Consider the following 22,748-nt stretch of genomic DNA (forward strand, 5'->3'; position numbering starts at 1 on the left):
TGTTCTCGTGTTCCATAATGTATAATTCCCTTTCATATTTGCTATCACTGTATTCTTACAGTATCATTGTGTGTGTTTCTGCTATACAGATTTGCTGCTTGTAATGTAGATAAATGATTCCCATATATATTTAAGTAAAACTGGGGGAGAAGGAAGGAAAAAAAACCCAACTTTATTTTAGTTTAAACAAACTGAGTAACTAAACAGTGAGACCAAAACTGAGCACTGGTAAGGGATTTTTCTGTCTGTGAATTAAAATATATATTTATTTTTTCTTTAGATGACATTTATGGAGTAGTTTCTAGTCATACCTCTGAATCAAATGAAAATCCAGAACAATTTCAAGAAAAGGTATTTTTTATTTATACAATATTTATAGTGGACAAAATTAATATTAATAATGTAGATAACTTATATTTGCTTTGGTGACCTCCTAAGGAGTCCTATAAATGTGTTCAATTTGTTTGTGTCAGACTATCCATAAGGCATTAAGATGAGTTTGTATATACAACTCTTTAGAACTGGGATATCATCTGTAATACACTATGTCTATAAGCTTTAAAATTCAAAATAAATTCTCTGTATCAGTACTTGAGATACTGAGCACAAAAATCAACAAAATTAAATAAAAGTGAATAATCCTTTATTGCTAATTATTTGCAGAATAGTATGATAACACTTTTAAACTTCTCTAATCTTATTTTTTTATGATCAGGAACATGTGCTACTATTAATCTTGCTCCTAATGTATTCCATAATTTTATAAAAAATGTAGACATGGTAATGTCTGTGCCTTTCAAAGGCAAATCAAGAGTTATGAACATGAGTTCTATATTTTCATAGGATTTGACTGAATAACTCGCTGAAGTTCTTAGAAAAACACAAAACTGAATTTAACCACTTTTAATTTGTCGTCTGGCTTTTATTACTGAGCACTCTTGCAAACATGATTTTATTTTTTTCAGAAGACTATTGTTTAGGACAGCACAATTACTTCATGTGACTTCAACTGCATTACAAATATTAATATATACCCCAAGCATGTGATGAATGAATGATAAATGAGCAGGAATAGATTACTTGCCAGTAAAGAACAATGAAACAAATATAGCAATCTTTGTGCCCACAGTATTGTTTTAAAATAGACTTCTTAAACATTTATTCTTTTACTAGTTCTTCCTCTGTGTGCATAACAGTATTAATATGTAAATATTGTGCTTGGTTCCACAGAAAGTAAAATAAATCCCAAATGCAAAATATTCATTTTTCCAAGTGAAGATGTAAAATATATTTTAAAAAGCACATAGAAATATTATGCATTTTGGGAAATACTGCAAAATTTATTACTCCAGAAAACAATATTTTGACTGACATGTTTGCATTAATTAGTATGTAAGGATTCCAGTCAGTAATAAGTTTCATATTGTCATATGATAAAGTGTTTATCCATGTTCTGAAAGATTTTTCTGATGTTCTGCTTTTAAATTTTGTTTCTTGGTTTTTTTATAACAATATTAAACTCTATTAGATACTGCTTGAAATTGAAAATGAAGTCTTGCAGATTACTACAACACCTAGTTATAGTCAATCCACCAATGATGAACTGGTCACTGATGACCACTTGCTTACAGGTAAGCAAACATATTAGTCATTTGGCTGAGTTGATCTTTAGCATGATATCACCATTTCCTACTTTTCTGTACATAAGTATTGTAATTTTCTTAATTCTTTTTATTGTAAAATTCTTTTAAAGGAATTGCACATAATATTATACATCAGGGTTGGTACTTGGTGAATTAGATGTGAGTAAACACCTGAACCTCATTTCAGGATGACAAAATCATCATAGGAATTTGTATCAAAAAGTACCCCCAAAAAAACTATTTAAATAATTATAATAGAAATTGTAAACCAGATTGGAGGCACTGAGCAGATTCTGCTTTGACTATAGCTTCCTTTTTTTTTTTTTTTGGAAGTCGCACTGGCTGGAAATGTTTCCTTTGCCTTGGCCTTAGGATAAGTTGAGCTGGAGTGCATGAGTTGTAAAAGCCCTTCTAATAGCCACAGAAGACAGCCTGTGAAATCTTGCAATATACATTGTTAGAATATGCATAATAGTTGCAGAGTCAGTAAGTGTGCAAAATAATAATAAAACAGCTGTGATGCAAAGGACTCATGCTGTAGTTCTGATTTCCTTGGGGCTATATATTACTGGCTGTATCAGCACAGCATCCTTTCCTTGTCAAATACTGTAAGACTGTTTAATGTCTCGCAGTGCTTATTAGAAATTTAAATAAAAGATTTGCTTGTTTGGTTACAAATTTATAGCTGATCTTGAAATGAGCATAAGCCCTACTCATCATGAAGTAGAAGAAAAGTGTAGACAGGAACTTGAGCTTGAAGATAAGAAGAGGAAAAAGTGGAAGGCTGAGAGAGAATTACGGGAAAAACAGAATGAAGAAGAACATGCAAGAAGGGTGCAGCACCTGGAGCAATTTGAGGCTGAAAGAGTAAAGTTAGACCTTCTTCATAAGGTATTTAATGATATTGAAACCAATCCGTTCCCATCTAGACTATCTGAATTCAAGATCTAATTTGAAAAAGAGAGTACCGTCCCAAACTGTATGACTGCTCTAAGCTCTGTCTACTTATGTGATTTGTGAGACATATACATATTTAAGTATAATCCTTTGGGCTCTATGTGTTTACTGCTTTGATCAACAGCAAGTGAATTTGCTGTGCCAAACATGAAATTATTCTTGAAACTTTGCCCTTACAAAGTTTTTATATTATGGCAATAGCCAAAGTACGGGGAATAAGAGATGAGCTGAAATAATCACAAATGAAAAATGGTCACTGTGCCTTAATAGAATATACTTACCTGCTTTGGACCTCCCAGCCCTGTTTTACATTTAGATGTATAAACTTAAGTGAAGTAATTGGAATCAAAATCATTCAGTTCAGAAATGCTGATGCTGTGCTTCATCTAGGTAAAAGGTACAATATTTCCTTTTCTTGTCTTTACCTGGGAAATTGACTCAGGCTTTATCTACTGAGTTCTGCCACAACAGAACAATGACTCCACATGTTGACTGGTTGCATTCTCAGAGTATCTAGTCATGTTTTGCTATAGCTTGTGGTGCATACTGAAAGATAAAATTTGATAGCTCTCCACAAAAGAGTATAAGAATATGAAGAAATGTAACTCAGATATTATGCTTGTGAGACCACCATATTTTATTATTTAGCCTAAATAATTGTGTTTTGAGAGGTGTATTAACATCACATTTTCAGGTGATTAATTTGTGACTTTGTGCAAAAGTGGGCATCTTGGTCCTGGCAAGGTAATTCAAGTCACCAAAATTAGGGAAGGGCTTAGTAAGTGAAAAGACCTTTGATCTCTGAAAACCAGTTCAACATCTGCTATAGCTCTCATTTCAACAGGCCACAAAATTGATCGGCCTCCTTGGCTCTTTGATGTCACAAGTCATTTTTGGGTGTAGAATGGCTTTCTTTGTCTAGACCAAGTGGGGCATGGCTGCCTTTAGACACTTCAGTATTGATGTCGCTAGAGCACTCTTTTTGGAGGTGACAGATAGAGACTATCTTCCCCTGTTACAGAAGGATCTAGATGTCTACTGTTGTTTGAACAGCATGCTTCTGAATATCTATCAAAACCAGCTCTTAGAAACCTGTGAGACTTTATGCTCCAAGTTGGAAGTGCTAGTTTGTTTATATTTTCTTCATATCCTTCTCTATATTTGATTCGGCTGATACTGATATATCTTGTTTCCACCAGGAGTTGTGTGGTTCTAGATCAGCCTCAGTTTTTTAGCTACTTACTGTCTGCTAACTTTCAGGCAGATGTAATTCTAGATAGTGTGGATTTCTTTTTTCTGATTGAGACGATCTTGGGCAAAGAGGAAAATGCTATTTGTTTGCAAATGGTGAGAAAGTAGACTTGAACTTTTAGTTTTCCACTGAGAAGTAATTTCGGTGAAAAAAATTTCTTTAGCCTCACTGAACAAAATTGCCATTCTAAAGATTTTGGTATTATCAGTACATACCAGTACAATTAAAGAGACACTGTTCATGCTACTGTTCAGATATGTTTCTGTTATCTGCCTGTAGTTTGAATGGTTTTGTAAGTGTAGTTTTCATCTTCAATAATAGCACAGAGTTTTGAGAGGAAGGTGGCAGTTGTTTGGGCCAGTACCAAGATGCTGCCTCTCTGAAGGTATGCATCTCTCAGTACATGTCCAAATCTGTGTTACTGATGCAAGTGTTCTGTTGTTTAGTTTGATCCACACGCAGCTGAGTTTCTCTGTAAAATTTAGGCAGTCATAGAAGTGGACTGTTGGAAAGTCAAGAAATGGGTGAGATTGGAGAGAGGATGTTTTGTGTTGTTCCAGGTTTTGTACAATATTCATTTGCGTTAATTTATTGTGCAGAAACGCCAAGCTGCAATAGAAGATGAGCTACAGAAAGAAAAAAAAGCGTGGAAAGACAAAATGATGCAACATGAGGTAAAGTTACAATGAGCTTTTGTCAAAAGACTGAGATTACTGTCACATATTTGAGAATGTTATCCTGGAACAGTTAATATACCAGATCCTGTTTATTAATGATAAATATGTACCAACACTTGTACCATTTTAAAAGTGGTTTAAGAGTCTATCTTAATTGTTTTGGCCTAGGAATTGATCATGAAGCTACAGATGCAAATGAAAGAGGAGAAAAAGGCCTTGGAAGAGCAAAAAGCAAAAGAGAGACAACAACTGGCTGAAAAACAGAATATGGCTGCTGTGAAAATTCAAGCTAGATTTAGATCATTTTTAGTCCATAAAAAATATGCTCCCATTTTAAAAGAATGGAAATATGAAATGAGAAAGAAGAAGAAAATGCTAGAAGAAATAGAGAGAGAAAGGAAAGAAAGAGAGGAAAAACTGAAGAGGCGAATGGAGGAAAATAGGCTTAAGAGAGAAGAGGGAAGAAAGAGACAAGAAGAACTTGAAAGACAAGAATATTTGGAACGGGTGAAGAGGCATGAGGAATATGAAAAAAAGAAAGAAAGCCTGAGACTGGAAAGAGAAAAACAACTGCAAGTAAAAAGAGAAGAACAGACAAAACTAGAACAAAAAAAAGTAAAAGCTATGATGAGTGAAAGTGGAGAAAATAACAAAGAAAACATAAAAAATGATAATCACACAGAAAATACAAAAGTAATAAGAGAACAAAAGAAGGAACTAAATAAACAAGGGGAGGAACAAAAAGAAAAACATACTGAAATGATGGACGGAACAAATAATTGGATGATGTCAGTAGAAAGAAATTTGACACCAACAGCAAGTATACTAGACTCTGAGAAGGAACATTCTTCTCAAGTAAATAATGAGAATATATATATGAATTCAGTAACACAAATAGAAGAAAATTGCTCACAAACTAGCTATCTTAATGAAGCTCCAAATACTCATACTTCAAAGGAGGAGTCTCTTAACTTTGGAGCTAATGATGTGGTAGAAAATAAGGCAATATGCAGCAGTCCACCAGATGTCCAACCAAATGCTAGTCATAGAGAAGTTGAAGATCAATTTTCTCAGTATGAAACAACAAAGAAAACTGTGTGTCTAGTGGAAAATGCTAATGAGGAAGTCAGAGACACCTGGGACAGAATTCAAGGTGTAGCAGAGTCTTCCAGTAAACTAATTTTTCCTGATGATATTGAAAAGAAGAGAATAAACTGGATGACCATATGTAAATCTTGGTCTAAAATATATGAAGAAAACCAAAGAAAGCAAGTAACTGTTAAAAAACGACCAAGGAAAAGTTCAGTTAGCAAGATGCCTCCGTTAAGTGCAGAAAAGATAATTCATAGTGGCCCATGGAGTACCTTGCAGCAGGTAACTATATGGAAAATTTAGAATGAAATGGAAGGCTATGCTATCTTTTTTTTTTTTTATTTATTTAATTTAGTATGTCAGCAGAATGCTTTTTGGAAGAGAGGGAGGTAATTGTTGATCAGTATGTAGATCATGTGAGACTTCCTTTGCCCAAGTGCAGAATAAGGGCAATGACAACGACTGTTGAATTCCTGTGAGTGTCACAGAGCAGACTGGTGTGGTATGAGTCTTCAGATAATTGATAGTGTCTTAAGCCTGTAAAAGGCAAGAGCTCCTATTGTCTGCTAAATTAACAAGGTTTCACCTTTGTATCAAGGCCCACATTTCAGCTTCTACTCAACAATGCCCTTCAGATTTTTGAAAAGACTAGTCTCTTCTAGAAGCAAGATATTACTGATGAGCTTATAGGTGGTGTTTTGTCATAAAGAACATCTCCTATTTCACAGGACTTCTTTTTCTTACCACTTACCAACTTATCATTATATGCTTGCTCTGTGCTCTCATCTTGCTATCCACTCTGAGATGACATTCTTGACTATAAACATTGTTAATCTGAAGTATTTTTGTCTGTTCTTTTACACTCTTTATTTATGATACTGTGATAATTGTTTTCATACTAACTTCTCCCATTCAACAGATCAAACCCACCATTTTCATCGTTGTCTATACAAAGAGATTAACATCAGTTGCTTGCATTTTCTAAAGTGTTAGTAGATTGTAGTTTTGGTCTCTTTTTCAGCTTAATGAAAATGACCATAATGTGATGTTGTACAATGAATGTTTAATATACAAAAAATTAATTTTATTTATCAATAAATGCATGTAGGTTACAACACTTATGCTTGAAGATTTGCCAGCTTGTAGCCTCTCAACGTTATCTGAGTGTTCAAATCTTCAAGTTTTGACTCTGAGGCGCTGTGGACTAGTTTCACTGGAAGGACTAAGTAGCTGCAAAGACCTTAAGTATATCAATGTGGAGGTACCAAGGATATTTGATTCTTTATTGTAACATGGGGAGAACTGCCAGTTTTGCTGCTTAGTTGATTATATAGTTGTATCCAACTGAATATATTACTTTTAGTGCCTTAAGAGCATAGGAGTATCAACAAAATACTCCCAACTGTGAACAAACTTATACCAGCAGATTTACAGTGCATATAACAAAAAACTACATGCTGTAAATTAATTGACTGTACTAAGAAAATATCAGTCTAGGATTAGCAGTAGTATGGCACAGTGATAGATCTCCATTGCCTCAGTCTCTCTGATTCATGAGTGAGCAGATGCTGTTCACCATAGCAGGTGCTCAGATTGAGCACAAATAGGTAGCATGAAGAGTTCTTTGCAGTACACACCATGAATATTAATTAAAATTACTAACAAGGAACAGCAGAGTGAGTTACACTAGAGGCATAATGTCTAGGTTTTCACTACTGCACAGTGTTTTACACGGCCCTGTTTAATGACTAAAGAAAACTTTATCTCTGTGATGCACCTTCATTCCGAAACTTGAAAATTTACATGAAGAAGCTTTGTTCAAATTTTTAATTTCATGGGTTTTAACACCACCAATTCACAAGAAGAAAAGACCAGGAGTGAAATAGAAATTTGAGGTGGCATTACTAAAATGGCCTGGGGAGGGGGATGTTAAAAAAGCAAGATCTCTCGAGGGAAGAATATAAGCTTAGAACAGTGTTAATGTTTGTGACCAAAATACCTCTAAATGCAGACTTTCACTGTTAGTAAATAGAATTCCAGCAAAATTACAGTAGTCTTCATTAGTATCTAGTAAACATGATGGTTTCTTTGCAGTTTTTAGTTCAGTCTCCCAGGATTTGGGAAGCTAGGAAAGCATGTCTGGAAGACTATTCTGTCCTTAATTTTTTACACTTTTTGTTCCAAATTCTGGGCATTTTCAGAGCGAGAATGAAGTTCAAAATATATTTTTATCCTATTCCAGCAGGACAGAAAAGCCAGTTTCTGTGACTCATCATTTTGTTTTCCTAATGGAAAAAACAGATGCCCCTCCTCCTAGGTAGATGTTTAGGATAAAAATAAACAAAAATAAACAGTGATGGCAATCTGCCATATTTTTCTGCTATTTCACTTCAGATGCTTTTTAGTATGCTCATTTTGTTTTATTGCAGGAGAACAACATTCAGATAATTGACTGTGAAAATCTAGAAAATCTTTGTGTTCTCATTCTGAGTAAGAACCATCTTTCATCAGTTTGTGGCTTAGGTGGCTGCAAAAATCTCCAAAATCTGGAACTTTCCTACAATAGAATCACCCGATTTGGTAAGAAAATTATTCCAATTTGTATAACAATATTCATGCAGTTTATATTCAAAATTATATTCCCGTTAGATTCAGAGCCAATCAACTGCTAAGCCCAAGGAGACCGAGGAGACAGAATTAGAAAAAAACCTGCATTCTAAAGCATTCTTAACTTCATATTTATTTGTAGTATGGCTTAGATATTGCCATGTATTCCATCTACCAGGATGGCTATTGTCAGCCAAAGAGAATTAAAATTTTTCTAGAATGGCCACTAATATTATGTGCACTAACTCAGCTGGAATATGTGAGTAGCCCAAGTTTGGTTTATCTACAGACATAATGAATGTAAATCCCAGCCTTGCAACTGCAGAGAATTCCAGCATGTTCCTGATTGACACAGTAAGTAAGTAGTTATATAGTAATTGTGTTGTCTCTCTGAGTCTGCTGGACAGCAGGAAAATAATTTAAAACTATTATCAAGCTTATAGATGAAACACATTCACATAAGACATTTATATAAGGAAATAGTTTCCAACGTTTAAAAAAAAAAAAAAGACTGAAACAGTATGAACATGGATAATGCAATTCCATGATAAATGGCAAGGGCAAAGAAAATGGGAAATGGGAAAGCATAAAAATAAAAATAAATCTGTAGGTGTAGAGGCTTTAATGTTGATATTTTCAATACTTTTTGCTAATATGTGCAAATATTAATATTCATGAATATACCTAGGAATAAAAGTGCTGGGAAATCAATGTTTACTGTAAAAGCATATCAATACCCTAGTGAGAAACAGTAAAATAAAATGCTTAAAAATCTTCAACTGTATCCTTGTGGCAAATATTGCTTGATAAGATTCATATTCAGATTTATCTAATTTGATAAAAATATCTGCAAGAGTACTGTAAGAATGACGTAGTATTAGTGGATGACATTTAAGAATGTGGCATCTATGTGAAGTTTAGTATCTTTGTACAGGCCAAGTGGAGTAAAATCCTCTTGTACTTTCTCTTTTGTGCAGTGCACTGCTGCAGTTACCAAGTCTCTAACAAACTTAAATGATAAATGAATGTTCACAAAATAAAATCTGAGTTCCTCTCCGGAATTGCTTTGAGGATGTTTGGTTAAAACAGATGCATAATACAGGATTTATTTCACACAATAACATGTTGGTTGTGAGTCGTTGCATAGAATACACAAAAAATGGATTTATGTGATTTAAGAAGTTAGCATATCCCTTACATCTGTAAATCTTACAGGATGTCCCTTGGCAATTTTGGAAGCTGCAATACTATGCAGTAAGGCTTATTTATGTTTAAAATACTTAAGTTTTAATAACTTATTGTATAAAACTTCTAGCATAATATGATTTCTCCTTTTATTTTTTCCTCCTCTCATTGAAATATAGCATCAGTAGGGAAAAAAATAGAGTTGACAGAAACCCTTAAAAATATCACTGAGAGAAATAGTCTCAATTATGCTTTTTGACTTAACAATACATGATTGCAAATTAAGTAACTGTGGCAGTAATACACTGAAGTTCCATGCATATGTTTTTATTTGGAAGATGAATGCTTTATTTAAAAATTTTCTTCTGCAAAAAGTAGCATTTTGACTGGAATCATTGAATACGCTTCTGCGGGGTTTCTATATTGCCATAGCATGTTGACTAAAATCCTAGCAACTCAAAAAATAGCAATGCATAACCATGGATAGTCGTAAATGCTGCTTTAGATCTACTCTTTTAAAGACAGCACAAATAGGATTTTTTTGTTTTAAAAAATCGGACGCCTTTCTGTTTTAGTTTTGTTGTTTGAGGTTTATTATGGTTTTTTTTCATATTTACATTCACTGTCAGCTTTCACTCTTATCATTCACCTTTGTCACATATAGAAGTGACTTCAGAACTGCATAAGTAGCTAAGATAGAGCCCCTAGCCAACAGACTCCAGCTGCTCATATAAAGGTTCCACTCAAATTTTGCTGAAAACATATGTTTGTAAACAAAATGCTTTTCCCCTACACTACCATAGCTGTTGTTTGATTCATTATGTGTAAAACAGATAATATCTTATGGAAATAAGCAGAAGACCTTCATGCTTATATTTATTTTTGCATGTGGGCAGAAGAAACATTAAAATACCATCTGTTTGTATTATATTTTTCTCTCTTTATGTTTTTGTTGGACTGCTGGAATTTGATAATTCCAGAATGTATTTTGATCTTCTTGTATGTAGCTTTGGCATGTCTGTTCCAAATAACACTCAGATGAGGAGAAGGAGATGTAAAATAGGTGCTTTGTGCCCCATGCAGAATAGGAAATTTCCAGATCCTGTATTATCTCCTTGCCTTTTCATACTCTGTGTTCCCTCTCTTCTCTCCATCCCACTCCAGACTCATACAGTGCTTTTAAAAGTTTCTAGTACTGCAGTGGTAGTAACTGAAAAGTGGAGATTTAAGGATTGCTCTTAGGAGGAAGTCTTGGGAGCTGTTAACACACTCTGAAACGAAAGTGTTTTGAAACCGCTAGATGGTGCTGGTTGCTTTTTTTATTTTTATCCAAGCATAAAAGAAAAATACAGACCAGGATCTTGCAGTCAAGATGGTATGTCCTGGGCATGTCTGAAATTCTTTCAGAATATTTAAAGGGTTGTATATTTATTTCCTAAAGCAAAGTTTTGAAGTTACATTATGGAATATTTTTGTTATATTTAGGATGATATCACTTTAATATCAGACAATTGTATTTTTTTCAGTAGGTGCTTTCCATTTTTAAATTAAAATCACTCGAAGGCATATATTTGGGATTTTTAAAATGTACTACTAGTTTTAGTATTTAAGTTTTTACTTTAGTTTTCTTCCTATCATTTTTTTTTTTCATTTTGAATTCTTCTCTGTATTCAGTACTCTGTGGTAAAAACTAATCTCTGGTTTCATAATCCAGTTTGTTTTCAGAGAACAGTCACAAAGTAATTAACTGCCGTAAAGCTCACCCAGCTTCCTTGTGGGAACTTGGCTGGGAAGTTTTGGGTGAGATAAATGAGATAAACTATTCCCTCAGATAATCCTGTGAAGAATACATGAAAAAAAAGTAAAATCAGAAATTCCTAATTTTAGATACATTTTCTAAAGGGTGTCCCTTGAAAGCGGTTTTACTCCAGAGATACAGAAAAGCTGCTTGGACCTGTTGTAAGTCAGATACATCAGTGCCATTGCAGAACATCTGGCATGTGTAAGACCAGGGAAGGACAGTGTCATTTCTGCTGTTGGAGGAGAATGATTTGGGTAACATTCAGTGAAACAAACAGATGCTGATGGGAACCTTTTCCTTTGCTTTTTGGGTAGAGATCACATACATTCTTGCTCTTTAGACTAGCCAGCAGGAGTAAATTTGTTGAGTGTAATGGCTATAGTAATATAGCTTTATTCTTAAAAGCACTAAATTTTCTTTATAAATTTCTTCATTAAAAATATGACATAATTCCTTAAACAAGATGAACTTTAATAATCGAGCTGGTGATATTTTAACACAATTTTTTTCTAACCTTGCAGATACATTAAAAAAAAAAAAGCACCAAACTTTTAAAAAATGAAATAATGAAAATTAACTTTTAAATATAGTGTTTTCATTCTGGTGGATGGTTTCAAAAGGACTGTTAGTATTCACAGAGTTCAGAGCAGTCATAAAGTGGTTAAAGCACAGTAAATACCGCTTATCACTAAAAGAATGCTCTCATCCAACAGAAGTACTAAAGAGATTATGACCGGTTACTATTGACTGATTAACAGGATCAGAAATTTATGAACTGTCTGCATTGTATATTTGATAGGGTCAAAATACAGTAATTCTTTTTAAATGTTATGGAGAACTAATCTTAATTGTTACTACAGATAATATACAGAAAGTTCACAGTTTTTTTAGTACTTGGAATACAGCAAACAGGTTTTTATTTGATTGTGGCTTAAATCTTTAATTTTCAGGTGGTCTGGAGTCACTGAAAAATCTTCAGCAATTAACTGTGGACCATAATCAGTTAATCAGCACAAAAGGTCTTTGTGAGATACCTACTCTCATTTACCTAGACTGCTCTTTTAATCATCTCACACAAGTTGAAGACATTGAGAATTGTGGCCTACTTCAAGTTCTGAAGTTGCAAGGCAATAATCTCCAGGAGGTAAAAGCTTTGAATTTAGTGGCTATTGTACATACATCTTTGTTAACAGTTATATTTTTCAGCATTCTGATCATGTGCTCTTTGATTGGTGTGGGATGTTTCATGCTCTTTGGTAACCTTTTTTTTTTCCCTTCTTAGAGGGAAATTTTTCAGATATACAAATGGCTAGCAGTTAAGTATTTTCTTACTCCTAAGTCCTTGGAATAATCAACCCCTCAATAATTATGGCTAGTCCTTTGTTTATAGCGTCTAGTCTTCAGGTTTTTTTATATGAGTCTAGTTTTTGTTTAAAATGTAACAAAATATTATTATCTACTTATATGTAATGTTATAATAATAAGATAATTATATCAGGCTGATAATAGTAATTGTTATTACATGTAAGTAATCACTTTTTATCATTACTTATATGTAATGATAATAATATCATTATTATCAGCCCAATAATAATCAGGCTGATTGATGTATGTTGATTCCCCAAAACTTGATATTTGTGCTGCAGCATTAAAAATAGGAAAATTGTTTGCTAACTGTGCACTTAATCATATTTACTGACAATTATGCCCTTATGAATTTGAGAGAAGAAAACCATCGTTGATAGGCAGCAAATTAGCATGAATAAAACAGTAAGATTGTGACTCTTGAGCTCTTGACCTTTTTTTTTTTAAAAAAATAATTTATATGGACTATGCAAACTTGTTAGAAGACATTAAAAATACTTACCCTCTGATATGTAGAGATTATGTGTGACAACTGGTACATACATCTTAAGGAAAGGATACATTATATCCAGAATGTGAGTTTTGCTTGTATTTAGTAATGATTTATGAAAAGCATCTGGTAAGCATTTCATTGTTGTTTCTTTGATTTATATTAATTTTAAATAACCATCTCTTCTCTGTTTAGCTTCCAAGACTGGAAAATCATGTTCTGCTAAGAGAACTATATTTGGATGACAATAGCATTTCTGCTGTGAAAATGCTTTCTTTTTATTGGTTGCCTCTATTGCAGATTCTTTTTCTGTCTCAAAATAGGTAAGCAAGAAACCTCCTTCCACTTACAAAACTGATAGACAGGAATTTACTAACATAACACTTGTCTGAAAAGTATAATTCCCAGTGTGACTGAAATTTTACTATCTTAGAGATATTCTTTGAAAATACATGGTTAGCATGTAATTACTTTGGCTACCTCTAACTAAGAAAATTTGAAACAGCATTAACTATGAAATTATTTTTTTTCTTTTAGATGCTATGTGAAAATAATTTTTGAGCCCTGTGGTATTGTTAAAACCATGGTGGGTTTTTTTTCTTTAGCAATTGTTTCTAGAGTATGTCTGTCAAACTTCCTATTTCACAGCTAGCTTATTCAAAACAGACTTGGAAGGCTAAGTTAAGTGCAAGTACTAGAGTTAGAAAGGACAAATAAGAATGTTTTTTATTTTACATACATATGTTAATACCCTCAAAAACAAGTATTTTGTCTTTAATTTTTCACTCTTATGGTTCAGTTTGAAAGGTATAAAATAAAGAAGGATCAAGACAAGAGGCTTAAAACTACATCGTGCACTCAAGTGCATCTGTAATTAGCTCTCTGTTTGTTTTCTAAGCTAATCTGTACATCTCTAGAGTTAGAATGACCAGATATCCTAGAGTCAACATTTTTATTTTCCCCATCCCCTTTTCTCAATTTAAATTCTGCTACAAAAATAAGAAGCGTTTATTATAATTTACGATGCATTAGAAGGAAAATTACTTTTAAATTGATATCAATTATTTTTCTATACTGTGATCATTTTGCTTTGAACAAGATTTATCTCAGCTAAACAAATAGAATATACTGTGTTGCATGCCATATACAGAATATACACTTAATCACTATACTCTCCTGTTAGTGAGGAGGTTTTTAAAGGGTGATTCATCTGCCATTTTTAGTTGTTTGCTTTAAGACTAATCATACCCTACAAGTGCCTGTTCATCTTCATTGAGTGTTAACAGAGACAAAATGACCAGCTCGTATGTAGGTGTCTGCATCTGAACACATGAATCCTGTCCTATGAGACATTTAGTTCAGCAGGGTGAGTTGCATCTGGAAGCCTGTGGGAGAAAGACTGTCCTGTTCTTATAAGGAATGTCTTTCATGGAAAATTAATATTATTTAAGTATATACAGTGTACATTTTGTATAACTTTTCAAGTTGTTTTCATGTCATCTATTGTGAAGTACTCTTTATATAGACTGTCACAGGTAAATCAAGTACCTACAGAATCTAATCTTCAGGTTACTTCTTTTAGGGTTTGGGATTCTGTCTCAGTAATTCTTTTGGAGTTCAGAGAAGGTGTCTCCTGCCTGTAATTGACAAGAGAATTATTTGTTCCACATTAGATTTTGAATCATACACACTGGTTTAATTCATGTTCTTTTCTTCTTTTTTTTCCCCATTGTCGTGTTTAGGTTTTTTGTGGAACACACAATAATGTGGCTCTATATTCTTGTAGTTTCCTCCTCTTCCTCCTGTGAAACTATCCTATAATAAAGTGTTTGCAAAACTCCTTTAAGACCTCATGGACCTGCTAGGGACTTGTGAACATGGTCTCAGGCTTAGCTTGAATGCTCCCTCTCGATTTAGATTGTGCTGTATTGGCCATGTAGACGTGCCTTATGTCACTTTCCTATCCCATGTTCGTACAGTTTTTAATGTCCATTATAGTGCTTGCTCTGGTTTTCCAGTAGCCAAGCCAAGATGCAGTGTTTGGTCCACTGAGTTTCTTCTGCTGCACCAGGAGAAAGCACATATTTTTGCATCAACAGACTGGATGTGCTGAAAATAAACATACATCTCCTTCCCAAACAGTTCCTTTTCTTTTTTTGATGAATCTACACCTTATCTCAGATCTTTGTGACAAACAGGACAAGATAGCCTTAAATTCATATTAAAAGCCTCAAAATTCCTGGCATTTCAGTAGCCTGCTCTGGTACACTCACTTTATGTACACTTTTAAGCAGCTCCATATGTGTGTGCTGTAGCCTAAGTAACTTGATGTTCTATAGAAACAGTGAATGTAATGGAGTAAGTTGTTGAAATAAAAGCTGTTTCTTTTCTTTTATCCTACAGCTAGTGCAATTTTGTGAATTTTTTCCAAGTGTGCACTGAGTGCCATTTCCTTTTTACTGTTTGCAGGAAGCTATATAATGGTAATGCTGTGAATCTGTATCCTTTCTAAAAGGGAAGTACTGTGAAAAGAAAATTCTTACACTAGTTTACAGGACTTTTTTATTCCTGAGGTGCTTTGTCTGCATCATAAACCAGAAGTAGTCAAAGATAAAATTCCATATTTTAATTGTTTTAAACCTACAGTCTAACAAGGAAGTAGAGATTAACTCCTTCAAATATAAAAATGACTTCTATTTCACCACTGCTGCTTTTATTAAGTGTTTTCATGTGGCTTTCACATACAAAACATATTCTTGATCAATGTGCAATTGACCAAAGACAATGATGAATATCCTTTCGACATGGTTACTGCAGAACTGGGACTATGAAGATCCGTGCTCTATTTTATAGCAGGTGGAGAACACAACTGTTAAGTTAGTTTAAAAAAGGTGCATTTTCTTTATTCTTCTGCTGTGGATAAAGGTTTAGATGTAGGAGAGAAAAACTTGTGTCTGCGACTAAAATTAATGAATATTTAATATGTGTTAAGACTTCATGTGGCATTTATATTTGCGTGTAATCCACTTAATTATGTAGCTTACTTGTTAATGTCTTTTTCATTTAAAAGTTTTACAGTGAGACACTAAATCAATGTGCTGTTTAGGTAGGCATTTTTTTTTCAACTTGTACATAAACACAATCGCTCCTACTATTCTGTTTCAGTGTGGCATTAATATGACAAAGGTCTTTTTTTTGCTATCTCTTGCTTTTCATTAAAGTAACCTGAGATAGATAAAAATTCAATATTTAAAAAAATGCAGTCATCAGCAAAAGTTACTCTTTTCTTCGGAAAACTGGTTTGGTCAGAATCTTATTGACATATTGCTCCCATGATTTTGCAACTAGATGCATACTATTCCCAAAATGCTTATGTTAGAAATGCTAAAAAGTCAGTTCAGTACATTCTTAGTACATATTGTTCTCTCTAATTAAATATATATGGAATCTGTATTTTTAACGTAATTTCTCTGATCTAAGCAATGAGCTCACTGTGACTGATGTTTGGAGAATTTGACTACTTTTCCAGAGTCATCATCATAACTCTAAGTGTCGTTGGATGTCTAAATAAGTCAGTCTTGAAAAAGTTATACTTAATTATAGTGTTTTTTCCCATCCTATCCTTACCATTCTACATTTTTTAAATATTTTTCAGTAATTCTTTGCTGCTGATAAGTTTATCTCTGAGAATGTGGCATCATGGGTGATATAGTTGAAGTACTATCTACTAGAGTATTCAAGAAGCAAGGAGCTAACTGACAGATTTCCTAAATTCTGTATGATTGCTACTCATAAATATGGCAAATATTGCAACCTAAACTGTTTTTAATTTAAGGAATGAAAAAGAAATATGGACTTTACTTAAAAGTCTAGATTAAGATAAATTTATTTTAATTATTTTGCCCTCCTTCCTGCCAACTGCTTATTAACATTAAGATATTTTTTCTGGGGAAAAGCAGATGCACAGCAGGATTTAGACCATCTTGAGCAGTAACTGCTATTTCTGTTCAGAAAAGCAATCTTTATTTTCTCTGATGCATACTTGCAACTATTCTTAAATCTTGTTTTCTGGTGTAGAGTTTATGTAGTTTATGTGGCAATGACCTATTCTGCTAGAGCCTTAAATGGGAGCAGAAAGAGGAAGTTATAGCTTGCTTTTTTGTGAATATCTTTTACTTTTGTGTCTTCTTTGTAACTTATATCTCTTATGCCCAGGGCTAATGTGACAAGGTCAAGTAGTATTAAGTTTTCAGTAATGTCCTTTGTCTTTCTGGTTTGAATTTTCTTAGGAAAAAAATTAACAAAGAATGTCAGTAAGGAGAAAAGCTATAGAATGACAGAGAAACGTTTTAACTCTCCTAATGCCACCGGCAGGCAAGGACAGTCCGGTAGACAATTTCTAATTCACCACACCATATACTGATAAAGATCCAGAGAACTCACTTGCTATAAATAAAAAAACCCTGTATTATCTTTTGTCCCTTATGCAAGATATGACATTTATTTTCCTAGATATTTCTTAATATGTGAATCTGTAATCTGAGACATGGATTTTCAGTTTTTGCAACCATACTGTTAGCCAGTAATATCTATGATACTATTTGTGTCAAGTATTAAACGTATTTATGTACTATTGACTGATCATGAAAATTTGTAGCACTACGTACAAATCTAAGTATAACACTTTATGCTTTTTAGAGTTAATTCTTCTTTGTATTTATTTAATTCTGTGGAAAACTTGCATGGCGGGAAGGTAATAGAACTAAGTAAGACTAGAATGAGGACAACTTTACAATGTAGTTTGAGGAAAAAAAGGAAGTATAGTGGCATGTACTCAGTTGTCTTTATTTCTCTGAATTTACTCTTAAACTGTTATGTCATTGTATAGAAATACTTGTCAGCTGAGAGTGGAAATTACTTTTGTTTGTTTGTTTTGCATTTGGTTATATTTTACATAAGAATAAAGAAGCTGCAACCAACATTTGGTCCATAATCAGTGTACCAGAGTAAAATTCAGCTCTGTCTTTCAGTTGTAAAGCTTGTGCCAGAAACGTGACATAGTCACACATTTCAACAACTAATAAGCATTTTTGGCTCTGAACAATTTTACGTTTAGGTTTCTGGCAAAAAGAATTCTGACTTACACCTTTCAGAGACATTACACCCTCAGAAAATACTACTTTCTGTGAAAATTAGTATCCACAAACTGACCATATACATTGCCATTTCTGTTACCATTCTTCACACTAGGGATGAAACGTTACCAAAACATGTATATCTTTAAAAACGATGCAGTTGATGAGGTGTGTGCTATATATAAACATTCTAGTTTTAGTTGATAGTTGGGGTTTCTTACATCTTGATTTTGACTTTTCCTCCCTCTTTCATATTTAACATGAATCAAAATAAACTTTAATCTGAATGGTGATATTTGGCAATAGCCTGGCAGTTGAATGAACCATTCGACATTCCAGCACCAGTGCAAGTTTGTAGGTAAATTCTTTAGTAGCAGTGATCATACACATCTTACAGTCCCAAATAATTTGTATAGATGTCGTCTCAGTTTCTTTACATTTACTCTTGAATGCTACCAATAAGAATTTTGTCCTTAGTACTGCTTTGCTGCTCTATTGGACAAGAAAAGCTCTAATAACACAAGAGCAATTCCATAACTCTGTATAATTAGCACCTATTTGACACCATCTTACAGAAGCAGTAAGACAGAGGAAGCACTAAAATTGTATTACAGGATAGTGCAGCCTTGACCTGTTAAAAATACAGCTGTGACAATAATTTTGTTAGTTTTAGGATCTAGGAAGTAATGTACTGAGTCGAGAAGAGAAACAAACTGATAAGAAGTTTGAGCAATGAGAAATGAAGGAAGAGGAAAGAAGACACGGAGATTTTATTTCGCTGTAAATAGAACCTTCTGTTAATTCCATTTTAGTTGTGGAACCTAAAGAAAAACCAACTTAGTTGTGTAAATTTTACAAGACTTCAGATCTTCAGCATTAAATGCAAGAAAGAGAATGAAATATTGACCAGATAAAACATTATTGAGAAAATATTAAATAATGAGCTACTGAGTAGACTAAGAAACACTGTCAAGTTAAAATTTCAGTAATTAGTTCTAGCACCTTGGATAGCTAAATGAGCATTTTCTTATGTAAGTAGGTAAATTGTCATAACTGTAAGAGATTCTGGTGCCTTCCTGTTTATGAACTACTGTTTTATTTAATTAAAAAAAAACTCTTCTATTTTGTTCTTAGATTAACTGAGCTTGTGCCTTTAAATACATTTGTGTCTTTGGAAAAGCTGGATATCAAAAATAATTGCTTGTCAGGTGAGTTGTATAAAAACACCATAAAGCACCATCTAAACAAGAACTGAATAATTAAATTATAAACTGATTTGAATGAGACTGTTCCCATGTATTTATAAGAGACATTTATACAAAAAAATATATAAATATTTTCCAAACAGGAGTGTTATAGATATTAATTATAACGATACTGGATAGGTAGCAGTATTGCTTGTAGGACTTCATGATATTGGTACATTTTACTTTCATGTAAGATTTTATAAGAAATAATATAGTTCTGCATTCAAATTTATATCTAGTTTTCTTTCCTACTATAACATAGATCTTGAAGATGTCCTTACATGGTTAAGTGGCTGTCATAAACTGAAGGAGTTGTCATTCAGTGGAAATCCTTTTCTTCAAGAAAGGAACTGGAGGTAAGAAAACTAATTATTTGATAAATCAAAAAAATCAAAATCAGGAGAAAAATTGGTGTACGAATATTAGTTAAATAGTAGAAATACTACCACACATTGTGAACAGTCTTGCTACTGTAACAGGTTTTACATCAGCTAGAGAAGTAATTCCTGTAATACTGGCTAGAGAAGTGGTAGTGTTTATTAGAACAAGAAAAAGAATGAATGGTTGATTTTTCCTTAGTAGTTGAGGCTTAGCCTTTTTTCTGGTTCTTAGAATTCTTTATCTTTACATCAAAAATCAGTAGCTCTAATAATTATGAATTAAAGAGATGTAAGAGTAATGCTGTCCTTTGCCCTTCAGTGACGTATAATACTGAAAAATCAAAGAGCTGGTCCTATAAACTTTAATGTCTATATAGAAAAAACAGATAGAAAAGGGGTAGAAAAGAAACTTGACATATGAAATGATATGCAGTTACCAGAATCCCTGAAATGAGAAGTTATGGTAGGATTGTTAACCAATAGGATGGTTAAACATAGGAAAAAAATGGTACATGGATAGATTTTAGTATATTTTTATGTATACTGGACACAGTACTCAAGGTGTGGGCTCACCAGTGCCAAGTACAGGGAGAGGATCATTGCCTTAGTCCTGCTGGCCACACTGTTTCTGATACAAGCCAGGATACCCTTGGCCACCTGGGCACACTGCTGGCTCAAGTTTAGCCAGCTGTCAACCATCAACCTCAGGTCTTTTTCCACTGAGCAGCTTTCCAGGCACTCTGCTCCCAGCCTGTAGCTCTTCATGGGATTGTTGTGACCCAAGTGCAGAACCTGACACTTAGCCTTATTGAACCTCATACTATTGACCTCAGACCATTGATCCAGCCTGTCCAGATCCCTTTGCAGAGCTTTCCTACCCTCCAGCAGATCAACACTCCTTGTTGATCTTACTGAGATGCTTTCAACCTCCTTCTCTGGATCATCATAAAGATATTAAACAGGACTGCCCCCACTACTGAGCCTTGGGAAAGCCCACTAGTGACTGACTGCCAACTGGATGTAGCACTATTCACCTGTTGATGTCTCCTCATTTCTTAAGAATTCTGTGATCTGAAACCCCATTCATGCACCAGTGCCATGAGGACTTCAAGCTGTCTGAGAAAATTGCTCTGAGAAAATTGCTCAGCAAAAGCACAGAAGTGTTTTTTTAATTTACCTTGTTCTTTCATCTTCCTTCGAATTAATACTTTATTGTCTACAGGCCTTCAAGAGCAGAATACAAGTTGGAAATGAAATTTTAGATTTTTAGGTGATGTTGTGTGTTGTTGTGTGTATTGAAATGGTAGAATGTCTATTAGTGACACTCTTACTATAATCCCATTAAATGTAAGAAGATGCATTTAATCAGTAAGAATTTAAATCATTACCAATTCTTTCAGCTAAGGAAATCAAGTATTTACCTACAAAAGCGTTAACAAAATAAAATGTCTGAGGAAATGAAATTAGACACAACAGTTGGGCTTTCATTTTGGAGGTAATTAAAACATGACAGATTTTCTTATTAGAAAAATATGATTTTTCCTAGTAATTTTGAAGAATCATTAAACTTGTTACTTGTATAATTTCAGGTCAGTTAAAGGTAAGCATTTACACTGCAATGTTGCACAAAAATCTGTTTAGATAAATTCTGTTCACATTTGCTCTATTAGATTGCCTAATGTAATGACAACAAAGTTTGTCATATGTGTTTGTGTTTTGGAGTGTGCATTGTACTAAGAGAAAAAAAGGAATGTGAAACCACTGTTACGTCTTCCATTTGAAGATTTTTGTACAAATTTATGATTAGTATTCCAGTAGAAAAAAAAACTTTTTGAAACTTTTAGTTGGGAATGTTTGAGTAGTTTAAAAGATACCTGTATAAGTATATTCTTGATTGGTTTGTTTGTTTTTTAATGAAGAGAGTTATTTGCACTCCCATGGTTCCTGCAAGTAACTTCATTAATAAAATTCCGTGACTGTGACAATATTTTAAATTCCCATTTGCATTGTTTTAATTCCCACTGTTTTAAAGAACTAACTCTTATTTCACTTGTAACCTGGAGGGAAAAGCTTTCTGAATTTCAATTTAACTTTAAGAACTGACACTTTAGATTGCTTAACCCAGTAGAGCTTTTATGATTAGACAAGAGATTCATTTGTCTAAAGGATTTAAAGTATGGAATACTATAAAATATGGATTTGCTGAATACAGCATTGACTGTAACTTCAGGCAATATGTTCTAGTGAACTTTACATAACCCCTTGATACCAACAAAGGAATTAGTTGTAAAATTTCCCAATCAGTTTTGTACTTTCATGTCCAGCCAGTGATAACACCAACAAAAGTGAAGTAGTAAGAAATTTCTTTTTAAAAATTAAACCCTGGGATCAGTCTGAGCACTCCTAGGGGAATATGTTTCAATGCTGTAATGATTAATAGAACCTCTTAACTGACAGAATATTCACCAGGAAGTTTTCACTAAATGAAATGTTTACTCAGCCCTTCACCAGGAAAAACCCAGCTGGAAAAACTAGTGATGAGATCCCATAGCTCTAAGACACGATATTTCCAGCACTGATCAACTTTGATATGGCACTTTTTTTGGTGTATCACTATTCAAAATCAATTTTGGTAATTTATATATTCAGGAACTATTGATCTAAACCCATCATTTTATTCCAAATATACTTCAGTCAGTCTTAGCTTTCATTAATGGGCAGTAGTGAAGGACAGTTTTCTATTTGCAAAAAAACTATTCTATTCTATTGAGTTATTTGGAATATTATAACTCAGCCATAGAAACTTTCTCTGATTTTAAACTTAGTGTATGTTGTCTGAGCTGAGTAGTAGTCCTTTACCTTCACAGGGAATACTCAGGGAGTTTTAAAATTTTGAAAAAAGTTTTTTAATAGTAGG

At 33.5% G+C, this 22,748-nt stretch overlaps 1 protein-coding gene across 8 annotated transcripts in view; it reads left to right on the top strand.

The window, feature by feature from the left end:
• LRRIQ1 (leucine rich repeats and IQ motif containing 1) overlaps positions 1–22,748 on the top strand; it is a 111,907-nt gene that overhangs the window by 3,512 nt on the left and 85,647 nt on the right. For all 8 annotated transcript variants that reach the window (XM_027905478.1, XM_027905479.1, XM_027905483.1 and 5 more), the window contains exons 4-14: positions 281–351; positions 1,529–1,631; positions 2,329–2,534; positions 4,452–4,526; positions 4,698–5,903; positions 6,730–6,882; positions 8,051–8,201; positions 12,165–12,358; positions 13,265–13,392; positions 19,339–19,412; positions 19,714–19,807. In XM_027905478.1, coding sequence (XP_027761279.1) covers positions 281–351; positions 1,529–1,631; positions 2,329–2,534; positions 4,452–4,526; positions 4,698–5,903; positions 6,730–6,882; positions 8,051–8,201; positions 12,165–12,358; positions 13,265–13,392; positions 19,339–19,412; positions 19,714–19,807 — 2,455 coding nt within the window. The remainder of the gene's footprint in view (positions 1–280; positions 352–1,528; positions 1,632–2,328; positions 2,535–4,451; positions 4,527–4,697; positions 5,904–6,729; positions 6,883–8,050; positions 8,202–12,164; positions 12,359–13,264; positions 13,393–19,338; positions 19,413–19,713; positions 19,808–22,748) is intronic.

The sequence above is a fragment of the Empidonax traillii genome, unplaced genomic scaffold (genome assembly GCF_003031625.1).
Source record: "Empidonax traillii isolate 1590-97213 ecotype Southwest subspecies unplaced genomic scaffold, ASM303162v1 scaffold1159:size167780, whole genome shotgun sequence".
Lineage (NCBI taxonomy): Eukaryota > Metazoa > Chordata > Aves > Passeriformes > Tyrannidae > Empidonax > Empidonax traillii.